The sequence below is a fragment of the Anoplopoma fimbria genome, chromosome 18 (genome assembly GCF_027596085.1).
Source record: "Anoplopoma fimbria isolate UVic2021 breed Golden Eagle Sablefish chromosome 18, Afim_UVic_2022, whole genome shotgun sequence".
Classification (NCBI taxonomy): domain Eukaryota; kingdom Metazoa; phylum Chordata; class Actinopteri; order Perciformes; family Anoplopomatidae; genus Anoplopoma; species Anoplopoma fimbria.
Window position 1 is genome coordinate 1,217,368 of NC_072466.1, and position 23,994 is coordinate 1,241,361.

Genomic DNA, 23,994 nt, shown 5'->3' on the forward strand with positions numbered 1-23,994 from the left:
TCTATCACCGGAAACGCGTCACACGCTGGGGGCGTGGTTATACACGTCACCGTGGAATCCTCGCGTTGCTATTGGCTGAGCGCGAAATTTGAAATGTATCTGCAGCTCCACCGCAGCAGCGAGCAGAGACACACGGCTAGCGATGAGAAACTGAGTCCTTCAGCCAATCAATCAATCGATCCGATAAATTGATCGGATACAACCGCACAGAGGGCGTTGTTTAACCCAGCAGGAGATGGATATCGCAAACTATTTACAGTAAGTCAGCGCTAGCTTGCTACCTGGACGTAAACGTGTGTTAGCTCCATGCTAGCTGCTAGCATTAGCTGTGTTTTGATCACTTTGTAAACAACACAACTCTTCTCACCTCCTGCTGTGTGTTCAGGTGCTTTGAAGGCAGGCTGAGCTCGTACACAGGAGACGACCCGCTGGACCTCTGGGACAAGTGAGTTGTGTTAGCATTAGCCAGCTAGCATTAGCCAGCTAGCATCTGTAGTTTCCAGTCATGTGACTTGTGGAGGAGACAGCTGGTCACTTTAAGATGCTTTAACTTTACACTGCTGCTCCTCTGTAGTTCAGAGGCAAAGGTTGTAGTTTTTTAACTCCACTTCTTAAGTTGCATTCAAGTTTCACATTTATTGTTATATTATCATATTTATTATTGATCTAGAGGTATATAAAGTCATTATATTATCATATTTATTATATAAAGTCATTATATATAACATATTTATTATATAAAGGCATTATATATATATTTATTATATAAAGTCATATATTATTATATAAAAAGTCATTATATATAACATATTTATTATATAAAGTCATTATATATAACATATTTATTATATAAAGTCATTATATATAACATATTTATTATATAAAGTCATTATATATAACATATTTATTATATAAAGTCATTATATATAACATATTTATTATATAAAGTCATTATATATAACATATTTATTATATAAAGTCATTATATATAACATATTTATTATATAAAGGCATTATATATAACATATTTATTATATAAAGTCATTATATATAACATATTTATTATATGAGAGATGTTCCTAAATATATTGTCAGAATTCTAATGTATTGGTATAAAGTCATTCCAGGTCAAATGGGATAATACTGTTTCTGATCCTTTTCATGTGGCGAATGGGGTCCGTCAAGGAGGAATAGTATCCCCTATTCTTTTTAATGTATATATTGATGACCTTTCAAGACAGCTAAATGAATGTACAACAGGATGTATTGTGGGTGATCAAGTTGTGAATCATCTCATGTATGCTGATGACCTGGTTTTACTTTGTCCATATTCTGCTGGGTTACAAGAGCTGTTGAGGATATGCACATTATAATTCCAAAAAGAGTAAGGTTGTTGTGGTGAGATCTAGAGAGGACAAAAAATCCTCTTTTCCTGCTTTCCACCTATAAGATGGCCTCTTATAAATATGCAGGGAATTAAAATATCTAACATGTCTTCTAGATGATCTCATGGATGACGGTGACATTTCATCAATGGTGTAAAATATATGCACAGGCCAACGTGATGTTGAGGAAATTTTCCATGTGTTCCATAGATGTTAAGTGTGCTTTGTTTATTTATGTCATATATACAGCTCATCTCTGGTCTTCTTACAGAGTAGAAGTATGCAGAACTTAAAGTGGCATATAATGACGCCATGAGGTTGTTGCGTGTTCCTAGGTGGCACAGTGCTAGCCAGCTATTTGTGTCCTCTAATGTACCTACATGTCAGGCACTGTTACGATTAATGTTCAATTTCATGTATATAATTGGATTTATCAGAAAATAGCATCATTATAGCCTTAACCAACCCTATGATGGGCTATTTCATCCAGGCTTCGAAAGCATTGGCATGATAGCTTGCACCTATTTTAAAGTATTTTTGATATGTATTTTAATGTGTCATATTTGTTATGTTGGATGTGAGTGGACCATCTGAGTCCATAATAAAGATTTATTATATAAAGTCATTATATATAACATATTTATTATATAAAGTCATTATATATAACATATTTATTATTGATCTAGAGGTATATAAAGTCATTATATATAACATATTTATTATTTAAAGTATATATATATATAACATATTTATTATTGATCTAGAGGTATATAAAGTCATTATATATAACATATTTATTATTGATCTAGAGGTATATAAAGTCATTATATTATCATATTTATTATTGATCTAGAGGTATATAAAGTCATTATATATAACATATTTATTATTGATCTCCTAGAGGTATATAAAGTCATTATATATAACATTTATTATTGATCTAGAGGTATATAAAGTCATTATATATAACATATTTATTATTGATCTAGAGGTATATAAAGTCATTATATATAACATATTTATTCAGAAGTTAGCCCCCAGCTTCACCACAATATGAACAGTTCATTTCTATTCATTTGTTTATCTTCAATTTGTCTTTTATATAATCCATAGTAATCATTATTCTTGTACTGTTTATGCTTTTTATTTACCTTTTAATCACCTTACATTGGCACATACTCTGATGTAGTGACAGCTCTCTGTAGTGGTTCATCTATCTGTCAATCTCTGTAGTGTGATAATGTACACAATATGATGCAATAATACATCAATAACCATAATACAACAATATAAACATACATTATTCTTTTTACTTTTGTTGCTTTAGGTATATTTTAACATTTAGCCTTCCACTTAGCACTTGTATTAGTTTGTTGCACTTATTGTATTCGTATTAGTTTGTTTCTGTACTTTTGCTCTGGTTTATGCTTTAAGATGCTTGTTTAAGAAAGGAGATGCACTTATGACTTCTGGTGACTAGTAGTTCTCTTGAATACCTATGTTGAATACACTTCCTGTAAGTCGCTTTGGATAAAAGCGTCTGCTAAATGACTGTAATGTAATGTAATATAATGTAATGTAAATTTACATTTTTAAATACATGACTTTTACCTGTAACAGAGTATTTCTACACTGACCCTGTTCACAGCTCGAGTAGATTTCTTGTGGGTTTGTTGAGTCCATAAGCAGTCAAACATTTAAAAATACTTTGTCCGTTCGTATTAGGTGGTCCTGTTTGTTTCACCTGCTCTGCTTGTTCAGTCTGAGGTTCTGTGGCATAACGGGACTACAAGTATAACAGCATCACAGTCTATCCCCCTGTTTGTTTACCTTCTGTATTCACATATTCAAGATGTTCACAAGATGCGCAGCTCGTCAATTTAGTTTCAGAGATCGTTACAGTCTCATCTGCATAATGTTGTAGTCTGTAGAGGTAATGGTGCTGTTTCCTTATTATCCTTTTATTAATAAGGTTTGAAGTTTAGGCAAACTTTTAGATTATGATTTATTTTTACAGTTCCAATTATTCTAAGTGTTCCTCGCATCCCAATATGATCTTTCTATTTATTTTCATTACTTAAAAACATACCTATGTGTGTGACAGCTGATAGAGTACTGAATTCACACTCCCCCGTTTATATTTTCCCCAGGTTCGTGGACTACCTGGAGCAGAGGTTACCTGCAGACGGAGGCAGCGGGATGTCGCTGGTGTTCGACAGTCTGGTTCAGAGGTTTTTAAATGTCGAGCAATACGCCAACGACATCAGATACGTGAACTACTGCATCAAATGTGTAAGTCTCACCGAAATATACCACAACAGTCACACAACTAGAGTAGATCTGATCTCCAGACTGAAGCCTCCGTCGCTCTCTCTCTGTGTTACAGGCCAGTTATTACTCCGACCCCATCGCTCTGTACACTCACGTGTACAGTAAAGGCGTCGGCACAAAGACGGCTGCCCTCTACGTGGCCTGGGCTCAGCAGTTTGAGCAGAAGGGGATGATTGAACAGGCCGAGGCCATTTACCAGAAAGCCATGGAGAACCAGGCCCAGCCGGCCGACGCCGTCCTCAGTGAACACAGGTAACTACGGAGGAGTCGATGCTGTAGATTCAGCTCACTGTTTCTTCTCTCTATTTGGAGGTTCTTTGGTCTTCTGGAGAGATGATTCCATTAATGACCCAGGACTATAACGTGTCATGAGAGCACAGACATCAGGCTGTGTTTGATTTTATAACTTCATTTAAGAAGTTTTGCATTAATATAAACATATACAAACATACCAAACTCATACAGACATTACACCTCTTCTCTTCTCCTACTTCTCCTGAGACCAAGAGCACACTCAGAATAAAAGGACAATGAGGGTTTTGTTTTATTTCGCTGTGTCTTTTTGTCCATTTTCATGCCAAAAACAAAAAGCAGTCTGCCCCCTTTTGTGGGCTGTTAGTGGCTTTTGTTTGTGCACTCTCTCAAAGGAAATCTACAAAAGAGATGTAGTTGTTTTTCCTTTTCTTTCCATCATGAATACTCGCATGTCCACAACCTGAAGATACGAATCTAGCTTCATCTAGCTTACTTCTGACTGTATATCGGATGATTGTTCTTAATGTGTGCAGCCACAAAAACAAATGTTTAATACATGAATAGCAGCCTTTACTGTCGTATGTCGCCTGTTGTCTTTACCAGGAGTTACATAGTTCATTCAGTGTTTATTATACAGTCACTAACATGCAAAACAAAATCTAAATCTGATCCGCAGACAGTTTCAGACAAGAACCAGAAGTCAGACACCAGTATCACGTAAGAGGCTATCCACCTCCTTCTTTGTCTGTTCATATACATATGTATGTGTGTCATATCAGCTGTTAACGGTTTGGTTGTTTCTGTAAAGCAGAGAGTAGAAACCCGTTGCAGAACTCCCTCTTAACCAATCAGATGTCTTCTCACAGAGAACCTGTCGCTCCAAACAAGGTGAGTGTCTTTACATTTCAGTAACAATTCATTAATAATACCAATGTCTGCTGCTCAGATCCACTGATAGTCTGTATCCTCTGTTCCAGGACTCTGTGGATTGTCCTCCTAAACCACCAACACATAAAACCACCATAATGTAAGTCACCTTTAATGTTTGGGTTTCACGCTTCTGTATTTGGTAGTTGTCTTGTGAGGTTAGTTGGTGGTGAAGACGAGGTTGACACCATGCTCAGTGATCTGCTCTCACAGTAAACACACACAGATTTTTTAGTTTGTGAGGGTGTAACCGTTGAAAGGTGAACATGCTTGCCAGCAGTCTTCAGTAGATTATACAAAAGCACATGTCGACAGTGTTTTAGTCATTATTTTCGCTGCCAGAAAGGTAGAAAAAGGTACAAAGAGAGAGATGATATTTATAAATATTAGTTCATCTAGAGAGAGAGAATTAAACCTGTCTGTCTGTCTGCTGTCTTACTATCAGCATTGTAGTGGTTCTGATTTAATTCATCATCATTATTTCTAATCCTCCATGGTTAAACAGTGAACCTGTTTCTACCCTTCTGGCAGTTAGTTTTTTTGTTCATTGTTCCAAGTGTCCACAAGTGTTACCATTGTTGAGGAAAAAAATGAAGTCTCCAAAGACTATAAATATTGAACTATTCACATTTTTACAGCCTCTGCTCTGTTCAGCAGTCTGCAGTTCAGGACAGTTTTTAGATTTTTTGTTCGATGACTGTTAGATGAATCGATCATGGCTTCCTAGTTGCGCTGAGTAGATCAGGATTTAATGTTTTTTTACAGAATCTGGTTAAAGTGAACGGTTTATTTTGGGGTGAAATTTTTAATGAGACATGTTGAATAAAATGTTTTTCATCATATATCACAATTGTAGGTTATGTTTCGGTTGCTTTTTCTGACGAAACATTTCTTCAACACAAAGTGTTCGAGCATCGTCGTAAAGATGAAAATCTGACGATAATGACAGTTGTTTAAAGATTATGGCTTCAATAAGCTGGTTAGTTTTGCCGTTTGTTTCAAAGAAATGTATTTTTCCATGTTGATGGGTTTTGGGTTTCAGAGTGTTTTTTTGTTGAGCAAAGGAAGTTTATTGTATGTGTACTGTGTGAACTGTAAAGTTGTAAAAAAATATGTCCACCTAAATTATAAAACTGACATTATCTCGTGTATTTTCTCCTCTTCAGAGTGTCTCGCTCTGAGACCTCTGATGGTGGCGCCTTCCAGTGTGTGAATGATATGTAACATCCAGTCAGGCCTCCTGTAATGTAATGTGTATTTTCGTTCTCACCGTGTCGGAGTACATGACGGAGGAACTCGCTTGTGAAGGATCTGAACTTTGCTTTGAGGAAGTCAGAGCAGAAAAATACTTCAGAAAGCTGCGGGAGAAGCAGGCGATGGAGAGCAGAGAGATGAGTAAGCTGAGGGGTTATATGTTAAAATACAGAGGGAAAGAAATGAACCTGCTTTGATGTAACTTTTGTGGTAAATAAATCCTGAATACTGAAAAAAACAAAAACATTTTGAAGTCAGATTTCATTGTTAAGACTCACATGATCACTTATTAACTTTGCTGTAACATCTGTTTGGTTTGAAGTGGAGAAGATGCTGCTGGAGGCGGACGAGGGCATCATGAGCATTAAGAGTAGTCTGGAGAAAGTAAACCAGGACCTGGAGGTGTGTGGAGGTCTAACCAGCCAGACCGCATCACAGACGGTGAGACGGCGAACGTTTGGTTCTTATTCTGAAGATTTTGAAGATAAAAGTTTCCTGATCAGACTTTAACTTTGGTTGAATGTAGCGGATCCACTTCTCAGCTTGTTTTCTTTTTTCCACATTGCATCCTGCACTCGTGCTGCGTTCATGTCATATCAGAGTTGTTGTAATTATGATATTCTGACTTCTGACTCTGATTTTTTTTCTAAAAGCTAGAATATATGTCTGACTAAAAGAGAATTGTGATGTTTTGAAGTGTTGTATGAGGTTCTTCTCCATAGTCAGTGTTTTACTACAGTCGATGGAGCAAAGCAATGTACTGACGTATTTTAGACTCCTAAAAGAATCAATATCAGTTTAAGTGAACGCTATATTTAGAATATTTTCACCTCTTTACCTTTATGAAGGGGAACTGAAGCTGTTATTACATTACACATTACATTACATTACATTACAGTCATTTAGCAGACGCTTTTATCCAAAGCGAGATGTTATCTATTCTCTCTTTAAAGACACCAGACTCCATTCACAAAAACAGTGATTTAACTCCATAACACAGGAGCTGCCGGTCTACTGCTGCCTCCATGTGTTGGTTTGTTTGTGTTATTATGTCCCTTCTGTGTCTTAAAGGGTTAATTATTTAATTCAGATTCATCAAAGTCCCACAACAACACAAACAAACTAACATATGGAGGCAGCAGTAGACCAGCAGCTCCTGTGTTATGCGATGTTAAATTACTGTTTTTGTGAATGGAGTCTGGTGCCTTGGAGAAACCTCATAAAAACCCCACACACAACATCCAAAACTATTTCTTTAATAATACATAAGTGTCTTAAAACCAAGCAAACATGGACACTTCACGTCAGCCAGAGACGATGTGATGTATTTCTGTCTGCACAGTATTTCCTACTTGGTTATCCTAGAACCTTCTTGAGCTACCAGATGACGTGAAAGCTTTCAAGACGTAAACATTGGAATCTGTTCCATCTTTACGATCAATCTCATATGTCATGAACGCAGCTTTAGATCCTGTCTGCAGGTCTATTTATACATTTGAAATACAACATTTAAAAAGGGAGCATGAGGCAACTTAATAAAAACCAGATGAAATGTATGTTAAACACCAACCTTCTTTTCCTTTTCTGCAGCCGTCTCCGGTAGAAGCAGCCACCAGTCTGGACCCTGATCCTACCCAGCAGCCCTTTGGGCGTCCTCGACCCTCGAACCGTCTGAGCAACCGGCGCTCTCTTGGCTTGAGATTTCACAACGAGTCGACCTTCGTCCAAGAGGCCTCTGCCGCCGTCGCCGAACGGCCTCGACAGCAGCTCGACTCCAGAGCTGCTAACGCTCTGAGCTCGGAGGTATCCCATCATGCCCCTCACCTGGCTGACAGGAGCGTTCATTTACCGACGTATGCATCGACGTCAGCGTCCACAGAACAGGCGTCTGCCGTCCAGACCTGGATGTTTGAGTCCCGGTCACTTCAGCAGACCGGCGGCTTCGAGCTCCACAGGAACACCAGCGTTCTCTGCCGGGACGATCGGGTTCTGCAGAGCGGCTCCAAGAACCGTCACCTTCAGGATCTCAACACCACACACCAGTGAGTAACTTCTACTTCTGCTCAATGATGTTATGCATGTTACAAAATCTGAAGAAGCAGAACCAAATGTGGATTATTTTGTGTTATTCTAGAACATGCTTCATTCGTTAAACCTGCATTCTCTCTCCTGTCCACCAGGGGGCGACTCCTCTGGTTGTATAGAAGTCTATGAGAAAATGACTCTACTTCTCTCTTGATTTATTCCCTCAGTAAACATTGTAAACATGAGTTTATGGTCTCAATCTCTAGTTTCAAGTCTTCTTCAATACAGCATGATGTTCATTTAGTAAATGATGCTCCATTTAGAGTCAAACAGACCATAAAGCAGGGGATGCTTTAGGGCGGGGCTACACACTGATTGACAGGTCCACACCAGAGACGTATACGGCGTCTCTACGTCACTCCTCCTCAGTCCATATATGGTCACATCCTGTTAACTCCACTTCTGATATATAGTCCATGCTTCCTACAAAAACATTCTGCATATTTCCGTAAACAATTGGGAGTTTCTTCTGTGCTAACTTACTTATTTCCAAGATTTAAAGTGATGCTTTTGTTGGATTCTTTGTGAAGAAACTCAGAAATCTATCGATTAGTCGATATATATTCGTGTTACAGTGTAAATCCTCTAAGCATTTCTGCCTTATTCTTCAGGATTAAAGTAATCCAACCTGTGTAGTTGGTGAATTATAAAACAATTAAAAAAAACTGTGTCTCTCCTTTCAGGGAGGTCTTCCATCCAGCGGAGCCGGAGGAGAAACTCAACAGTGAGTACCAGCGTTGTTCAGGAGAAAGTCCTCCTTCGTTTAGCCGTCTGGACGTTTTCAAACCTTGTCTTTTGTGTCTCAGTGTCTCAGGGCGGCACAGCCAACCTGTCTCACATCACTCCCAACACCTCACTGGGCTACGTTCAGGCGACACCGTCCAGAGTGCTGCCGTCTCCCACCGTCAACACACGGGAAGCACTGGGTGAGAACCACGACCGTGTTTCTACTGATCCCCTCAGGGATTAATTCCACAGTTTAACGTTAACCATCACAGTGTTAATAAAGTTTTACTGACGATCGTTATCCTCCATTTATTCAGTAAAATATGAGCACCTCTAACGGCTACCAGGAGGAGAGCTAGTAACGTTAACAGCACCTCTAACGGCTAATGAACGGAGGTTCAGTTCAGTTACATTATGATGCGTTCAGGCTCTCTTCAGTGAAAATGAATATTGGCTGAAGGTAAATTATAACGTTATCATGATGTGTTCACTGTAATCAGTAAAACGTAGTGTTGGTGATAAACTAGAATAAATCCAGTAGTTTGAAGGAGATGTTTTCACATTAATATAAATAGATATTAGAGATGAATTATGATGTTTAACTTCCTAACACTAGCTCTAAGATTATAATACATCATTACAACTAATAATGAAAAGATTTTTTTAATCAATAAAAATACGATATTTTATTACTTATCATTTGAATTGTGTGTTTTATGAAGAAAAACACTATAAATTACTATAACACAGTAAAAGTATAACATTTAGTATTTTTGATGGTTTACTGACTTCAGAAAGCTGGATCCTTGTAGAGCAGCTGTTATAATCAAACAACAAAGGGATCTGTATCTGACAATATGGATCTGAACCGTGAGTTTTATGATCCGTTGCACCTCTAGTGTTTTATTTATAATGCAGGTTTCTTTCTGTCCTCACCAGGTAATTAAAGAGAGGAGGATGCTTTATGTTCTTTACTTCACTGCTCCAGTTCTGCTCCTCTCTTTTGTTCCATGTTTTTAATGGATGTGGTTCTGTGTGATCCAGATGTGATCATGGACATGTTCCAGGCCCCGACGCTCCTCGAGGACCCGTTCAGCAACACGTCGCTGCTCCACACGGCCGAGAGGGAGTTTGACCCCGGTTACCACGGAAAAGGTAAATGTGCCATAAACAGACGTTTATATACAAGTTTTTTAATTCCATATAGTCAGAATGTTTCCACAGCTGAGTGTTTTAAGACTGAATTCATGATTTATTGATCAAGGGCTTGTATGAAAATAAAATATATCATCCTGCCTGTTCTGAAATAAGCTCACAGATCAATACAACCAATCAAGATGCTAATTGATTATGAAGCGCAGAGAAATTTGAATTTTCAAGCATATTTTGAAGCCAAATTTGATAAACAGAAGTTAAGAAGGGAAAAAACTAGTTTTAACTGCTACAGATTTGTTTGGGGACTCTATGGATGGGAATTGATTCGATTTTATTGATACCAATGTCATTATTGATTCTGCTTGTTTATCAATTACCTTGTTGATATCTGATCTATGAGTCTGAACTCACACTGCAGAATGTCTGCCTAATAAATATTACAATCAATTACAATGCTACTTTACTTTGAAGGATATAACTTGGAAAACAAATATAAAACTGACAATAAAATAAACAATTCTTCTTTACAAAAACAGGCGTTTATGCATATTAACATTTTAATAAATTGCAATACTTCCATCAGTGTAGATGCAGAGTTTGACATCAGTTGCAACTGTTAGAAAAACATGCAGACATCGATTAAAGGAAGTGATAACCTAGAAGGTGTATAATTCTGATGGATCAGACAATTTAGAACCAACAAATAGTTGTTTATATCTTGGGGGACTCAGTATTCATGCTATTATTTATTAATATAAAGACAGAGCGAGAAATTAAAAGTAACACAAATTTCACAATTAATTCTTGAATTTTATTTTATTTTATTGGTTGATAGATTGTGTAATCGTCACACTTATATATTATAATAATTATTCTGTCTGTATATATAATATTTTAGTTATTGTGGATTGTTTACTTTTTTTAACTTATTTAATATTCTTTACTGTTTTTTACTTTATTTAATATTCTTTATGTTTTTTAACTTATTTAATATTCTTTACTGTTTTTTAACTTATTTAATATTCTTTACTGTTTTTTAACTTTTTAATATTCTTTACTTATGCTTATAAATACTTGTTTGCAATATTTGCACTAATAAAGGATTATCTTATCTTATCTTATCTTATCTTATCTTATCTTATCTTACTTCTTATTAAAGTTTTAACTGAATCCTTCTGTCTCTGATTTTGGACTCAGGCGTCTCCTCTTTGCCTCCTCTGACGACGGCTCCGTTCACCGTGTTCCAGGACGACGGAGACAAAGAGAACGGAGGGTAAATAAACTGCACTCTGTCAGACCTTAAACTAGAGTTTCATATTAAATATTATTACTTGTTATATGCTGAGATTCAATGATATAATACACGATTAGAATTAATGAAATGATGCTCCTGTTATGTTGTTCAGTGCTGCTGCTCCGTCTGCGGGTGAGAAGTCTAAACCAATCAGAGCTCTGGCAGAAATCCCAACGACTAACAAACCGAATGTGAGTTTGAAGAAAACTTTATGAACACGTTGAGTCACTTTTTAAAGTATTCATCAACATTTGAATGCTGGTATTTGTGCACATTGTCAGATAAAGATCAGACTACACTAATAGTATAAAGTTATTGTGGATTTTTTTACTTATTTAATATTCTTTACTGTATTATTACTTATTTACTTATTTATAATTCTTGTTTTGATCTTGTTTGCACCATCCTCTCTGCTGCTGAAATCATGTAAATTTCCCCGCTGTGGGACTAATAAAGGATTATCTTATTTTATCTTATATTAAGTAAAATGTAGAATTAGATTCCAGTGGTAGATATAGTGTAGTGTAGGATTGTTTCCTGATATTTCCAATAACTCCAGTGTTGCAAAGACGAAAAGTTAAAACATAGAACAAAAAGTAAGTTTTAATCATTTATATAACGGAATATTCTGCTTCAATCTATATTTGTTTGTGTTTAGCCTTTAAAAAAAACAACATTGTCATTTACCTGAATAGAACACCAGAAATAATATTTATATAACCACAAAAACAAAACATCTATTGAGACATCATCCCTTTATTTATGTTGAGATAAATCCATTAAAGAAAGTTGATTTAGTGCAAAAAAGAGGATTTATTTATTTATTTTTTAGGGTGATGACGTCATTAAATATAATTCCAGACTTTTGAAGCTTTAAATGTAAAGAAATGACATTCAATGGACCTTAAATATCAGATCAGAGGGACAAAGTGAGACCTTCTGTCCACAGTGGACGTCACATATTCTATTAAAATGTTTTTTTAAATCTCCTCCGTCTCCAGGACACTCCTCCAGAGCTGACTCCAGACGAGAGCACCATGTGGGGAGCTCGCTACAACTCCCTCAACTCTCTGGCTGCGTGTCCAAACAGCACCACCGACTTCGCCATGTTGGCTCAGTTCGTCTCCACGCCGTTCACGAACAAGACGCCCTTCACCTTCTACGAGGAGGATGAAGGTAACGGACCCGCAGACACACAAACGACCGCCTGTATTCTCTCTTTATGTCAGAGATGTTCTTCACATAGTTCATTTTCCTGTTCTGCAGAGAACAACGGTGATGGTGGAGATGCCGAGGACGATGCTTTCATCAGACGGCAGCCCAAGAAACTCAGGTAGCCGTCTCTGCTCGGGGTTTCAGGGTATTCAAGGTCACTGAAGCTTTGTTTATACTCATGTGTGGCATCAAACCGTGAGCTTCTACAGATGGAGCACAAGCTAAGATCCTGTAAAAAGCTGTTTATACTTGTAACGTGCTGTTTGTTGCATTATTCTCATAAACACCAGAGGACGTAGAAACAAAATGAGATGTGAAGAATCAAAAAGACAACAAGTGTAACCGACAAAACTCCATAAACCAACGTCCACTATGACGAGAAGGGATTTAAATTATCTAAAAACTCATATCTCATATTTATAAACTACTTTATTCCCTTTATTAAAGCCCTGTCAAGTAAGAAGTCAAGTATTAAATGCATTATTTAAAAAAACAAACCTGTAAAATATTTGATTTGGCTGCAAAATATTTACTCAAATGTAGCACTTTTTTTATTATTAATCTCTAAATATGAAAAGTGTTTTTATGAGTGAAGTATTTGTGACAGTCACGTTATTCTGTGTCAAATTATAAAAATTCAGACGTGCATGACAAAGCGCCACGACCACAAAAATAGAAATCACATTTTATTCCTTTTGGAAAAATTATGAAATGTACAGCCTACAACACGCTCAGACAGACGGATGGTTTCCTGATCCTAAATGTTTAAAACGATTAAGTTAAAATATCCTAAATGGGATTTTACTAGTTTGTTATATGACATATAAACATATCAATATCAGGAAAATATCTATATTAATATTGCGATGTATTTAAAACATAATGTGCATCATTCTGCTGTGGAAAATATTTATTTTGCATTAAATATTACGGTTCAGTCGTAGCAGTTTGTTAGTGGCTGTAGGCTATTTAGTTTATTTAAGTAATTGATCTTGTAACTTAAATTACATTTTTGAAAGTTTTCAAATTGTTTACAGCACAAAGTTTGATTTATATCTGAAGGTACATAAATGCTGCCAGTGAATGATCAGAAATGTGTCTTTTTAAGTAATGATCACAATATTAGTAGATTGATTGTTAGATTAAGAGAAAATGAACAGACACCAATTTGGATAACTGGTTAATGATTTCAGTTGTTTATCGAGCAAAGTTTCTCTAGTTTCAGCTTCTAAAATGTGACTTTCTGTCTTTTATATTATTTAAATCTTTGGGTTTTTGAATGTGGACGTTTGTGATATTTTATAGTCTAAATGTTAAATACATAATGATAAAGTTAAACACTATATAACGACGTCACAAAGTGTGTTTGATGTTGAACGTCTTCTCTCCGCTCAGCCCCATCATGGAGCAGAGTCCGTCCAACGACACCGCCTTCAGTCAGCTGGCTCCGTCCTCCGCCGCCGCTCACGGCACCATCGTGGGCGAGGTCCTGGCCTCCGCCCATCACTGCCTCACCTCCTCCTCCATCACCATGGTGCAGCCCCCCCGCCCCGGCCATGCTGTCCTTCAGGGACCAGACCATGTGTCCCACCGAGTCCTCCGTCTCCAGGAACACCACCACCACCGGCTGGACCGTGTACACGAGTCCCAAACCGGCACCTCTGACCTCACAGCAACCGGAGGCCTCAGTCCGACCCAAAAGAGAACCGTTTGCAATCATGGAGGACTTGGACAAACCCGCCAGTCCACAACGGGTCCAGAGTGAAGTCCAAGATGTCCCCATGAGCCCGGATTGTGGTCTAAAACCGGACTGGCTGGCTGTCATAAGCCCCGCCCCCCAAGTCCAACCGGACCTGGACGCCTTCCTGAGTCCCCGTCTGCTCAGCGAAGCGGACGGCGTCTCCAACAGGACGCATCCGGACGTCCCCATGAGTCCACAGCAGCCGCCGCTCTGTGCCGACGTGCCCATGAGCCCGGGGCAGCAGCACAGCGCTGAGGACGAACTCATGATGAGTCCAGACGTCAGAGGGCCGAGGACGCACGACGTGTCCATGAGCGCAGCACCGGCAGAAGGGGGGACGTCCTCGGTCCAGCTGGTGTCGGATCCGTGGGACGAGGAGCTGATCTCTGGTCTGCTGTCGGCTCTCGACCCCCCTCTGACCTCTGACCCCCGCTGCATCACCTGGCAGTGCAAAGTCCCAAACATCACCCCGAAGACCACCATCAGCATGGGTGAGCAGAGACGCCGCTCACATGTAACGCTGAGGGTTTGATGAGAAAATGTCTGTGCAGTTATTATTGAGCTGCAGCCAGGAGGCCGTTAGCCTAGCTTAGCATAAATTCAATTTATTTTGTATAGCCCCAAATCACAAATTCCAAATTTGCCTCAGTTGATGAAGCTACATTCATAATGAGGCTTAATTCTGAATATCCAGATGTTAACATGCTCTTTATCAATAAACAACAATAACATTAGAGTGCATGTGAACGTAGTCAGTTAAGTCTGAAAATGTATTTTAAATCATATGAAACAGGATTTGTGAAGCTTAAACATACTTTTGTTGTGTTACAAAATCCACAATGTAATTCATTTATTGTGGATTTTATGAAGAAATCTTCTTAAACTCTTTGCTGCAGGTCTTTTTGTTTATTTATAGTGTAAATTTTGACTAAATTCAACTTAATAATTCAGGAAAAACTCCCGTTCCAGATCATACGAGGTTTAATTTCTAATCGTAATAATAAACATTATTGTTTGTGTGTTTGTTGCTCAGTGAACACATCGAAAGGTTTCATGTGAGATGTAAATGTTTTCCTCTCTCCAGGTAAAGCGTCTCTGCGGGTCGACTGCGTCCTCGGTGAAGGAGCTTTTGCGACGGTTTACCAGGCGACCGACCCGGTGACCTCAGAGAGGACGGTGCTAAAGGTGAGAAAATAGACCGTTACTCTCTTTTTATCAAACTGTTATTCTCTGTAACAACAGACAGAATTAACCGCAGATTATTGACACAGTTAAACGTTAACCATCACAGAGTGAAATAAAGTTTTGCTGACGATCGTTATCTCCAATATTCAGTAAAATATGAGATCAGGACTTCATTTATGCTTTCTTGTGAACAAAGAACTTTTGTTTAAATCAGCAGGAGAGCTAGTAACGTTACCAGCAGCGCTACATCTAACCAATGGAGGTTCAGTTCAGTTACATTATGATGCGTTCAGGCTCTGTTCAGTTACATTATGATGCGTTCAGGCTCTGTTCAGTTACATTATGATGCGTTCAGGCTCTGTTCAGTTACATTATGATGCGTTCAGGCTCTGTTCAGTTAAATGAGTATTGGTTGAAGGTAAATTATAACGTTATCATGATGTGTTCACATGTAATCTGTAAAATGTAGTGTTGGTGATAAACTAGAATAAATCCAGTAGTTTGAAGATGTTTTCACATTAATATAAAATAGATATTAGAGATGAATTATGATGTTTAACTTCCTAACACTAGCTCTAAGATTATAACACGTCATTAAAACTAATAATGAAAAGATCTGTTTTAATCCATAGAAATACTTTAATACTTAAATTTTATGTCCTTATCATTTGAATTGAACACTAGAATAAAACACTATAAATTACTATAACTCAGTAAAAGTATAACATTTAGTATTTTTGAACTCTCTCCTCTCCTTGTTGCCATGGCTACAGGTTCAGAAACCGGGCAATCCCTGGGAGTTCTACATCAACACCCAGCTGGACGCTCGTCTGCGGCCCGACCTCCGTCACCTGTTCAGCGGCCTCCGCTCCGCTCACCTCTTCCACAACGGCAGCGTGCTGCTGGGCGAGCTTCACAACCACGGCACCCTGCTGGTACGTTACCGCCTCGTCGCCACGGAGACGCCGTCGGCCATCTTTGTTGATTATCTTCTTACCAGGTGTTTTCTCTTTTTTATTTTCGTCCAATCAGAACGCGGTGAACATTTACAAAACGCTGAGCGACAAGGTGATGCCTCAGCCTCTCGTCATGTACTTCGCCGTCTGCATCCTGCACATGGTGGAGCAGCTGCACGCCGTCCACATCATCCACGCCGACGTCAAACCCGACAACTTCCTGCTGGGAGAAAGGTAACCATCCCCGTCACTAATCACGTGTTTGATTCTGAGGATGTTCTGGATCGTGGTCTTCATCGTTGCTGCCGTCGTGTCTCAGGTTCTTGGACAACAGGTGTTTTGAGCCGGAGAACCTGGACCACGGCCTCGTCCTCGTCGACCTCGGGCAGAGCATCGACATGGAGCTTTTCCCAGAAGGCACTGCGTTCACCGCCAAGTGTTTGACGTCGGGCTTCCAGTGTACCGAGATGCTCAGCGGGAAACCCTGGAACTACCAGGTAAGAATGCACGTTGTTTATTATACCTGAATATTTATGCATATGTTTCATTTTTAAAAAGTGACTTGAAAAAGTAGTAACACTTATTTTGGGATTTGAAACTGGAATTTAATTAGCAATTCAGACATTAATTAAGAACTCTTTAGGTTCCTTGTGAAGGTCTCACTGTGTGTGTGTGTGTGTGTGTGTGTGTGTGTGTGTGTGTGTGTGTGTGTGTGTGTGTGTGTGTGTGTGTGTGTGTGTGTGTGTGTGTGTGTAGACGGATTACTTTGGGATAGCGGGGACGGTGTACTGCCTGCTGTTCGGGACGTACATGAAGGTCACCAATGAAGGCGGCGTGTGGAAGACGAACGGTGTATTTAGAAGGTAAATCCTCCAAAAATGGTTTTGAAACGTTTCTTTATGGCAGAGCATTTACATATTTATCGAAGTTGAAATTAAAAATACTACATAATGGAGAGTTAATTACTTAATCTAAAACCCTAAGTAGTTTATTGAAGAGGAATGCCCACATGGAAAAGTAGAATCTTGTAGAGTAACTAAACCCACATTGCTAACAGCTAGCATGAATGCTAATGGCGTGCATACAAATATCCCAGTCTTGCATGTAAACTCAAATCCACACATGTATACTGTATTATGTCACCACTCTAACCTTACTATAATCATAGTAATAGTTAGCAATTAGCCTTTGCTAGTGATTAGCATAAGCTCTCTTTTAAATCACTTCTTAAAACACATTTGTACAGAATGGCTTTTATGTGATGTCGTCGTTTTAATGTTTCATTTTCTTTGGTTTTACTATTTTATCTTATATTCTTTTACTATTTTATGTTTATTTATTTCACTTGACTTTATTTATTTTGTTCGTTTATTTAATCGTCACTTATTTCATTTTGTTTCTTAGTTTAGTTTTATCCTAACGATTGTTTTTAATGTTTCATCTATTGCACTGTTTTGCTTTTAAAAGGTGCTATATAAAGTTATTATTATTATTATTATTATTATTATAAGCTAACTGAAAGGCTCACAGCCATCATGAATGGTAAGTTTATAAACGGCTAAATCTGGCTTCATGTTAGAGTAACGTAGACCAAACCCAGCAGTTCATGTGGTGCTTTTAATGTTCTGTAGCATGAAAGCATGGTGGAGTTAGCAAGTTAGCCAGTCGCTACCAAATATGGTCACTTCCTGTTCACTGGTTGCAAAAACCAAAAAGTTCACTTTCCCATGAAACCCTCCTCCACAGGAACCCCCACAGCGACTTGTGGCAGGACTTCTTCCAGACTCTCCTGAACGTGCCGGAGGTTCGATCCCCTTCGGCCCTCCGGAGCCTCCGCTGCTCGCTGTCGTCGGCGCTGCAGCAGAACTACGGCAGCAAACTGTCGTCGCTGAAGAGCCGCATGATGGTTCTGCTTCTGGAGAGCAGGAAAACAGCGCGGAGATGAGCGGGAGGCGGGTTTTATTTTAGAGGAGGAGTTTAGAGTCTGGTCAGAATTCATTCATTCATAAAAAACATTGTAATTATTATCTAGTCGCTTTTTTTAAAAATGTATTTTTAACTGCTTCCGAAATTGTTTGACTTCTGGGAGTGATGAGCAAGAATAAAATGTTTGTTCAAGTTCTGGAGATGAGATGGAATTTATTTAAGTTTTTATCCGATTTTATTTTCTGGGGTTTTTCAGAATCGGTGTCGTTCTATGAATTATTTATTTTTTTAAGAGACCTCCACAAAATGCTCATTTAGTTTTTCTTTTACGTATTTAATAATCATTAATTTTTAACCCAGTTTTTATATTTAAACGTTCTTTGAAAAGGAAAGTCTTTCACATTTTCTTTCCTGGCTTGATTTATCTGTCATTCTTGATACGACCACCAGATAGCGCCAAACTCATACATACATTTTCTAATTAAGCTATTATGTGATTAGATATTTTCTCAATGATGAAACCAGAGAGAACTATAAACTTTTAGCCGCTTTTAGCTCCTAGTTTTAGTTTTTTAATAGATTTTCTAAGAAGCTTCCAAAAAAATGCTAATTTAGTTTTTCTCTCAAGTATTTAACTATCTTAATTTTCTTACCGATTTTATATTTATACTTTATTTAAAAAGGAAACCTAGCAGTTGGTTTTTTTTTTTTTTGTCTTTCACATTATTGTTTATGGCTAAAGTATCATTCTTGATACGACCACCAGATGGCGACAAAGTCATACATATTTATTTTTATTGAACTATTATGTGAAAAATGAACCGCAGAGAATTATCACAAACATTAGCCTCTAGCTTTTGTTTTTTAATAAAAAAAAAATGAAGAGGCCTCTACGAAATGCTTACTCAAGTATTTAATAATCATACTGTTTTAAACAAAGACTTTATATTTTTACATTCTATGAAAAGTACATTTTTATGTTTCTCAGAATCGTTTATGGATAAATTAAAGTGTCATTCTTGGTATGACCACAAGATGGCACCAAAGTCATACATACATTTTTTTTATTTCACTTTTATGTGAAGAGAGATTTTCTCAGTGATGAAACCACAAAGAATTATCACAAACTTTTTGCTTCTTGTAGCTCCACGGTTTTGTCTCATTTCCTGTCTGGTTCAGTCCGTGTATATTTAGAAATGAATACCTCCCATTCCTAGAGTGTTTGTAATCTGTGTTTACTGTGGGATTAGTGGGAGTAAGATCTGATCCAGAATCAGGGTGTGTTTGTGTCCTCAGCAGCCTCAGTTTCATCCTCCCCGTCTTTAAATGTCTCTTCAAGTTCAGACCTGCAGCTCCACCCTCTTCTTTGCATTTTTCTACCTGAACAACTCCAGATCCTCATCAGGGTTTAATTCAACAACTAAACATGAAGATTTAATCAGCTACATTTTACTTCAAATACTCTTTTAATGTTGCCTGCCAGACTTCCTTTAACCTTTAATGCTTTTAACAAGTCTTAACGTTCAAACAAAGAGCAGAGAGTTGACCTTTGACTCTGTGGAGCAGATAAATGAAGCAGGAAGAAGGAACTGAAATGTTCAGAGGAATTTAAACTCCCACTTCTTTTTCTTCTTCTTCAGTCTTTACTTTACTGCTCGGCTGCCTTTCTCTTCACTGTGGGCGTTTCTTTTTCCCAACAATTCAGTTGTGACCTGAAGGCAGCGGCTGGTCGGTGGCCCTCCCTCAGGACTCACCTGGGTGGAGAAAAAGAGTCTGCTGCCTTCAGGGTCTGTCTGAAATATCTGATAACTGGACTCCTCAATGAAGAGATGTTTAGTCTTCATCAAAAAACAACAATATCACAACCAGAGATGTCTGAGTGAAAGTGTTACAAAGTTCATTTAGAATTAGTTTTCTTGTTTCTGAAACACAGAATATGTTTTGAGATTTGTGAAACATCAACCGGAGGAAATATTGAGTACGACGTCGTATTGCTGATAACAATATTAATAAAAAGACATGTTTCTCTTTAATAATATAAATTGAATTAAATATTCTTGCTTTAATGTGGTCCTTTCCTTGTGCCATAATGAATTATTTTATTTTCAATAATACATAAACTATTTAGCTTTAGCAGATTTTTGTTTTGTAACATATTTATCTTGTTAAAACACAAAACTTTATTAAAAAGAAGTGTTCTTGTTAAAACAACATAAATATTTCAATTAATAAACCAAAATGTTCTTGTTATAACACACAGTTGGTATGTTGTAATAACCAGAAAAATATAACGTTATCTCATAATGTTGTGCCATAATCATAATATTAATAATAATAATCAGACTGATTTTTTAATGAGGTTTAAATGTCGTTGTAGCAAAAGAACAAAAACTGTTACATGGAGATCATTTTTTTAGGAATAAACACTTGAGATGTACCCTCTCGTTTTCCACCACTATAATACAAAGAAAAAACAGAATTAGACAAAACATTTAAACCTTGAACAGTGTATTTATTGTTAGATTAAAAAGTTAAAATATCTCAATGCAAAGCTTTAAAAGTCATAAACAAACTGTGAATATCTGATATTTAAAACATGAATAACCCATGTGCTGCACCCAGAATGTCCTCTGTGTTGAGGTTTACATCTGGGGAGCCCAATCTTCCCAGCATCACTTGAAGGCAGCACAGAGAAGGAGAACCTGAGAGTTCATTGATTGTTAAAGTTAAAGTTAGAGCTATGGAGGACCAAGGAGGACTGACGGACGAGGCCGCGTCTGCTGCCTGCACAGACGGGGAACCCATCACCAAGGTGGAGTGTTTGTGCTCTTTAAAGTCTGCTTCATCTTCATTTATAACAATGTATTTATATTTATTTGTTCTATTTGTTCTATTTGTTCTGCTCTGAAGACTCTGAAATGTTGTCCAACCTGTTGGCCTCCAGACCTGCAGATGCCTGGAGGCCGGCCTGACATTCTGTTCTCTTTAACATGTTGTAGAGCTGCAGAGAAATCCACTTTAATAGATTTATTTTAACATTTTAAAGGGATGCTTCACAAAAATGACTTAAAACATTTATTCATTTATAGTTTTTTCAACCAGTACAGCTTCATTTTTCAAGATTTTAAGATTTCCACCTGTGAGATTTATGCTTCCTACTCAGTTCAATGGTGGTGACACTTCACAAAAACAAGAAAGAATATTTTAAATGTTGGGGTTTGTTTAGTAATAATGTTTTCTTTGCAACAACAAAACCTTTGTTTGTTTAGTAATTCTTTTTTAGTTTTTATGTTTTACTTTAACAACAATATTTTAGTCTTAAGTTCTGTGGTTTATTCAGTATCGACTGAGTTGTTGCAAAACTGGCACAAGAAGCCAAAGTTGGTCCAATATTCTTACTTTACATCATTTTTATTTGAAAGAAAATGTATGCAAAATATGTGTTTTTTGTTCTATTGTATTGTTTTGAAGAATAAAAGGGGACTTATTATTTTCTTTGCCCCTTTGCTCTCTGTGGAGAAACTCTTAAAAGTAATTTTTATTTGTTTATAGCTGGTCCTCTTGTTTTTTAAATATATCTTTTAAATGGATGAAATTAAAAGTGTCACTCCTCCGAAATCTGGCCAGCAACTTTCCTGTTTTGGTTAAATCCCACTGTTCTCATCAAAGTGATTTCCTGCAGTATTTAAAGACCAGCAGGTGAACAAAGTGGAGCGTTTAGCAGCTAAAGAGACAGATATTTCCCCCAGGAGGAGGAGGAGGAGACCCAAAACGGAGCTAAAAGAGAGAGAATATTGGAGTTGCTGATAATAATAAGAGGGTTTGTTATATAAATGTTGATCAGTGCGGCTTTAAAGATTCATCGTTCTGACTTTTGTTCTGTTCAGGACTACATGATGCAGCAGACGATGCTGAGGGTCAAAGATCCGGCGAGGTCTCTGGACTTCTACACTCGTATCCTGGGCATGACGTGAGTGCGACCCTGAGCCTTTGATCATCCTCCTCTGATCAGATATCAGACCTTTAAACCTCTGACCGGTTCTCCCTCTTCGGTTTTTCCCAGCTTGCTGCAGAAAATCGACTTCCCCTCGATGCGGTTCACGCTCTACTTCGTCGGCTACGAGGACAAGTGTGACATCCCGGCCGACATCAAAGAGAGGACGGCGTGGACGTTCTCTCGCCGGGCCACCATCGAGCTCACACAGTACGTAAGAAGACCAGGACCCAGAGTAAACACCATCCACCAGATCTCTTTCATGCTCCGACATAATGTGAACAAACAACGGCTCCATAAAGGAATGCTTTTCACCGTTTGTTGACGTATAACAATTGTTTCCCGTTGTTCAAAAACATGCAAATATTGTTTTAACTTCTCTGTTTTGACTTCTCTGGAAATAATTAAATCAGAAGAGAGGAGGAAGTCGTAGCAGCAAGTTCAGCTTTCACATTTAGGACACAAGTATTCTCCCGATCAATTCATCTGCAGATCTTTTTCCCAATTTTTCTAAAGGGAGGCCAAAAAATACAATAAATGATAGTTACTTGTTGTTACTTTAATAAATAAACGTTAATGTGTCTTTGTAAAGTGGTAAATAAAGAATGTTTCTTTATTTCTGTCAGTAACTGGGGTTCAGAGTCAGATGACAGTCTGTCGTACCACAACGGAAACAACGAACCAAGAGGATTCGGTGAGAAATGAATGTCGATTATCTGAATTTAAATTGTTTCTGTCACTTTCTACTTTATATTTTCTGCTTTACAACTGTATTATTTTTTAGTTAAAAACAAGTAAAACCAGACTGCACCTTCACTTTGTGTTCCTCACGGGTGTTCTGGGTGTGACCTTCCTGTTGATGCAGGTCATATTGGTGTTGCTGTTCCTGATGTTTACGCCGCCTGCAAAGTGTTTGAAAAGCAAGGAGTGAGTGAAAGAAACCAGAATTCGTAAAAATCTGAAACCAGAATCAACATTAGTTCGTGAGTCACAAATCTGTCGGTGTGGACTGCTTAAATGTCATCAGTGTGTGAATGGGTGAATGATATGTAACATACAGACACGTCAACATTAGATAATTGTGCTAATATAGATGTAGTTTCATCAGTAATTTCCTGAAACAGATGTAGTTTTTATCACACAAAGGAGGAAATAGTGCGTTTGTTGGGGGACTCTTTTCAGCGGCGGATGAATCCACATTTGGGGACAGCAGGACGGTTTATGTGGGATTAACTCAGGTTTAATTAAGTCTCCAATTAAGTCGTATTAACTACCAACGTGTTCATCCTCCTCCTCCTCCTCCTCACAGGTAAGATGAAGGACCTGGCCTTCATTCAGGATCCTGACGGCTACTGGATCGAGATCTTGAGTCCGAACAACATGGTCACACTGATGTCACCAAAAGAAGAGACTGTTAAGGCCGGAGAACGCTGCTGAAACAAAAGAAGACTTTTATTTTGTACATGAAAAACCTCTTTATTCTCACATAACCTCTCAGGTCTTTAAGTTCTGTGATAAAGTTACTCCTTTAAATTAAAAATACAATAAAAAACACAAACAGGAAG

General features: G+C 37.9%; 2 protein-coding genes across 2 annotated transcripts; both read left to right on the plus strand.

The window, feature by feature from the left end:
- Positions 1-46: 46 nt before the first annotated feature.
- Positions 47-18,603, plus strand: bub1 (BUB1 mitotic checkpoint serine/threonine kinase). The gene is given in 26 exon segments (XM_054618570.1): positions 47-258; positions 386-445; positions 3,536-3,677; positions 3,772-3,968; positions 4,648-4,688; positions 4,780-4,859; positions 4,949-4,998; positions 6,065-6,095; positions 6,134-6,293; positions 6,475-6,593; positions 7,743-8,194; positions 8,921-8,961; positions 9,044-9,163; positions 10,008-10,118; positions 11,316-11,391; positions 11,525-11,603; positions 12,414-12,588; positions 12,679-12,745; positions 14,023-14,167; positions 14,169-14,859; positions 15,453-15,553; positions 16,327-16,488; positions 16,586-16,743; positions 16,829-17,006; positions 17,266-17,372; positions 18,256-18,603. Coding segments are annotated over 26 exon segments (3,765 nt in total). The 5' UTR covers positions 47-235; the 3' UTR covers positions 18,455-18,603.
- Positions 18,604-21,175: 2,572 nt separating this feature from the next.
- On the plus strand, positions 21,176-23,866 carry LOC129107532 (lactoylglutathione lyase-like). Its single transcript, XM_054619035.1, has 7 exons — positions 21,176-21,247; positions 22,323-22,405; positions 22,499-22,639; positions 23,056-23,123; positions 23,295-23,360; positions 23,668-23,685; positions 23,733-23,866. The coding sequence occupies exons 1-7, from the start codon at positions 21,176-21,178 to the stop codon at positions 23,864-23,866; spliced, it is 582 nt and encodes a 193-aa protein (XP_054475010.1).
- The last annotated feature ends 128 nt before the right edge of the window (positions 23,867-23,994 follow it).

What these genes read in the sequence shown, in the direction of transcription:
- LOC129107532 (XM_054619035.1), top strand. Translation starts at nt 21,176, where the DNA reads ATGGAGGACCAAGGAGGACTGACGGACGAGGCCGCGTCTGCTGCCTGC. An exon ending in ACTCGTATCCTGGGCATGAC is followed by an intron (nt 22,406 to 22,498) that starts GTGAGTGCGACC and finishes GGTTTTTCCCAG; the next exon opens with CTTGCTGCAGAAAATCGACT. An exon ending in GCCACCATCGAGCTCACACA is followed by an intron (nt 22,640 to 23,055) that starts GTACGTAAGAAG and finishes TATTTCTGTCAG; the next exon opens with TAACTGGGGTTCAGAGTCAG.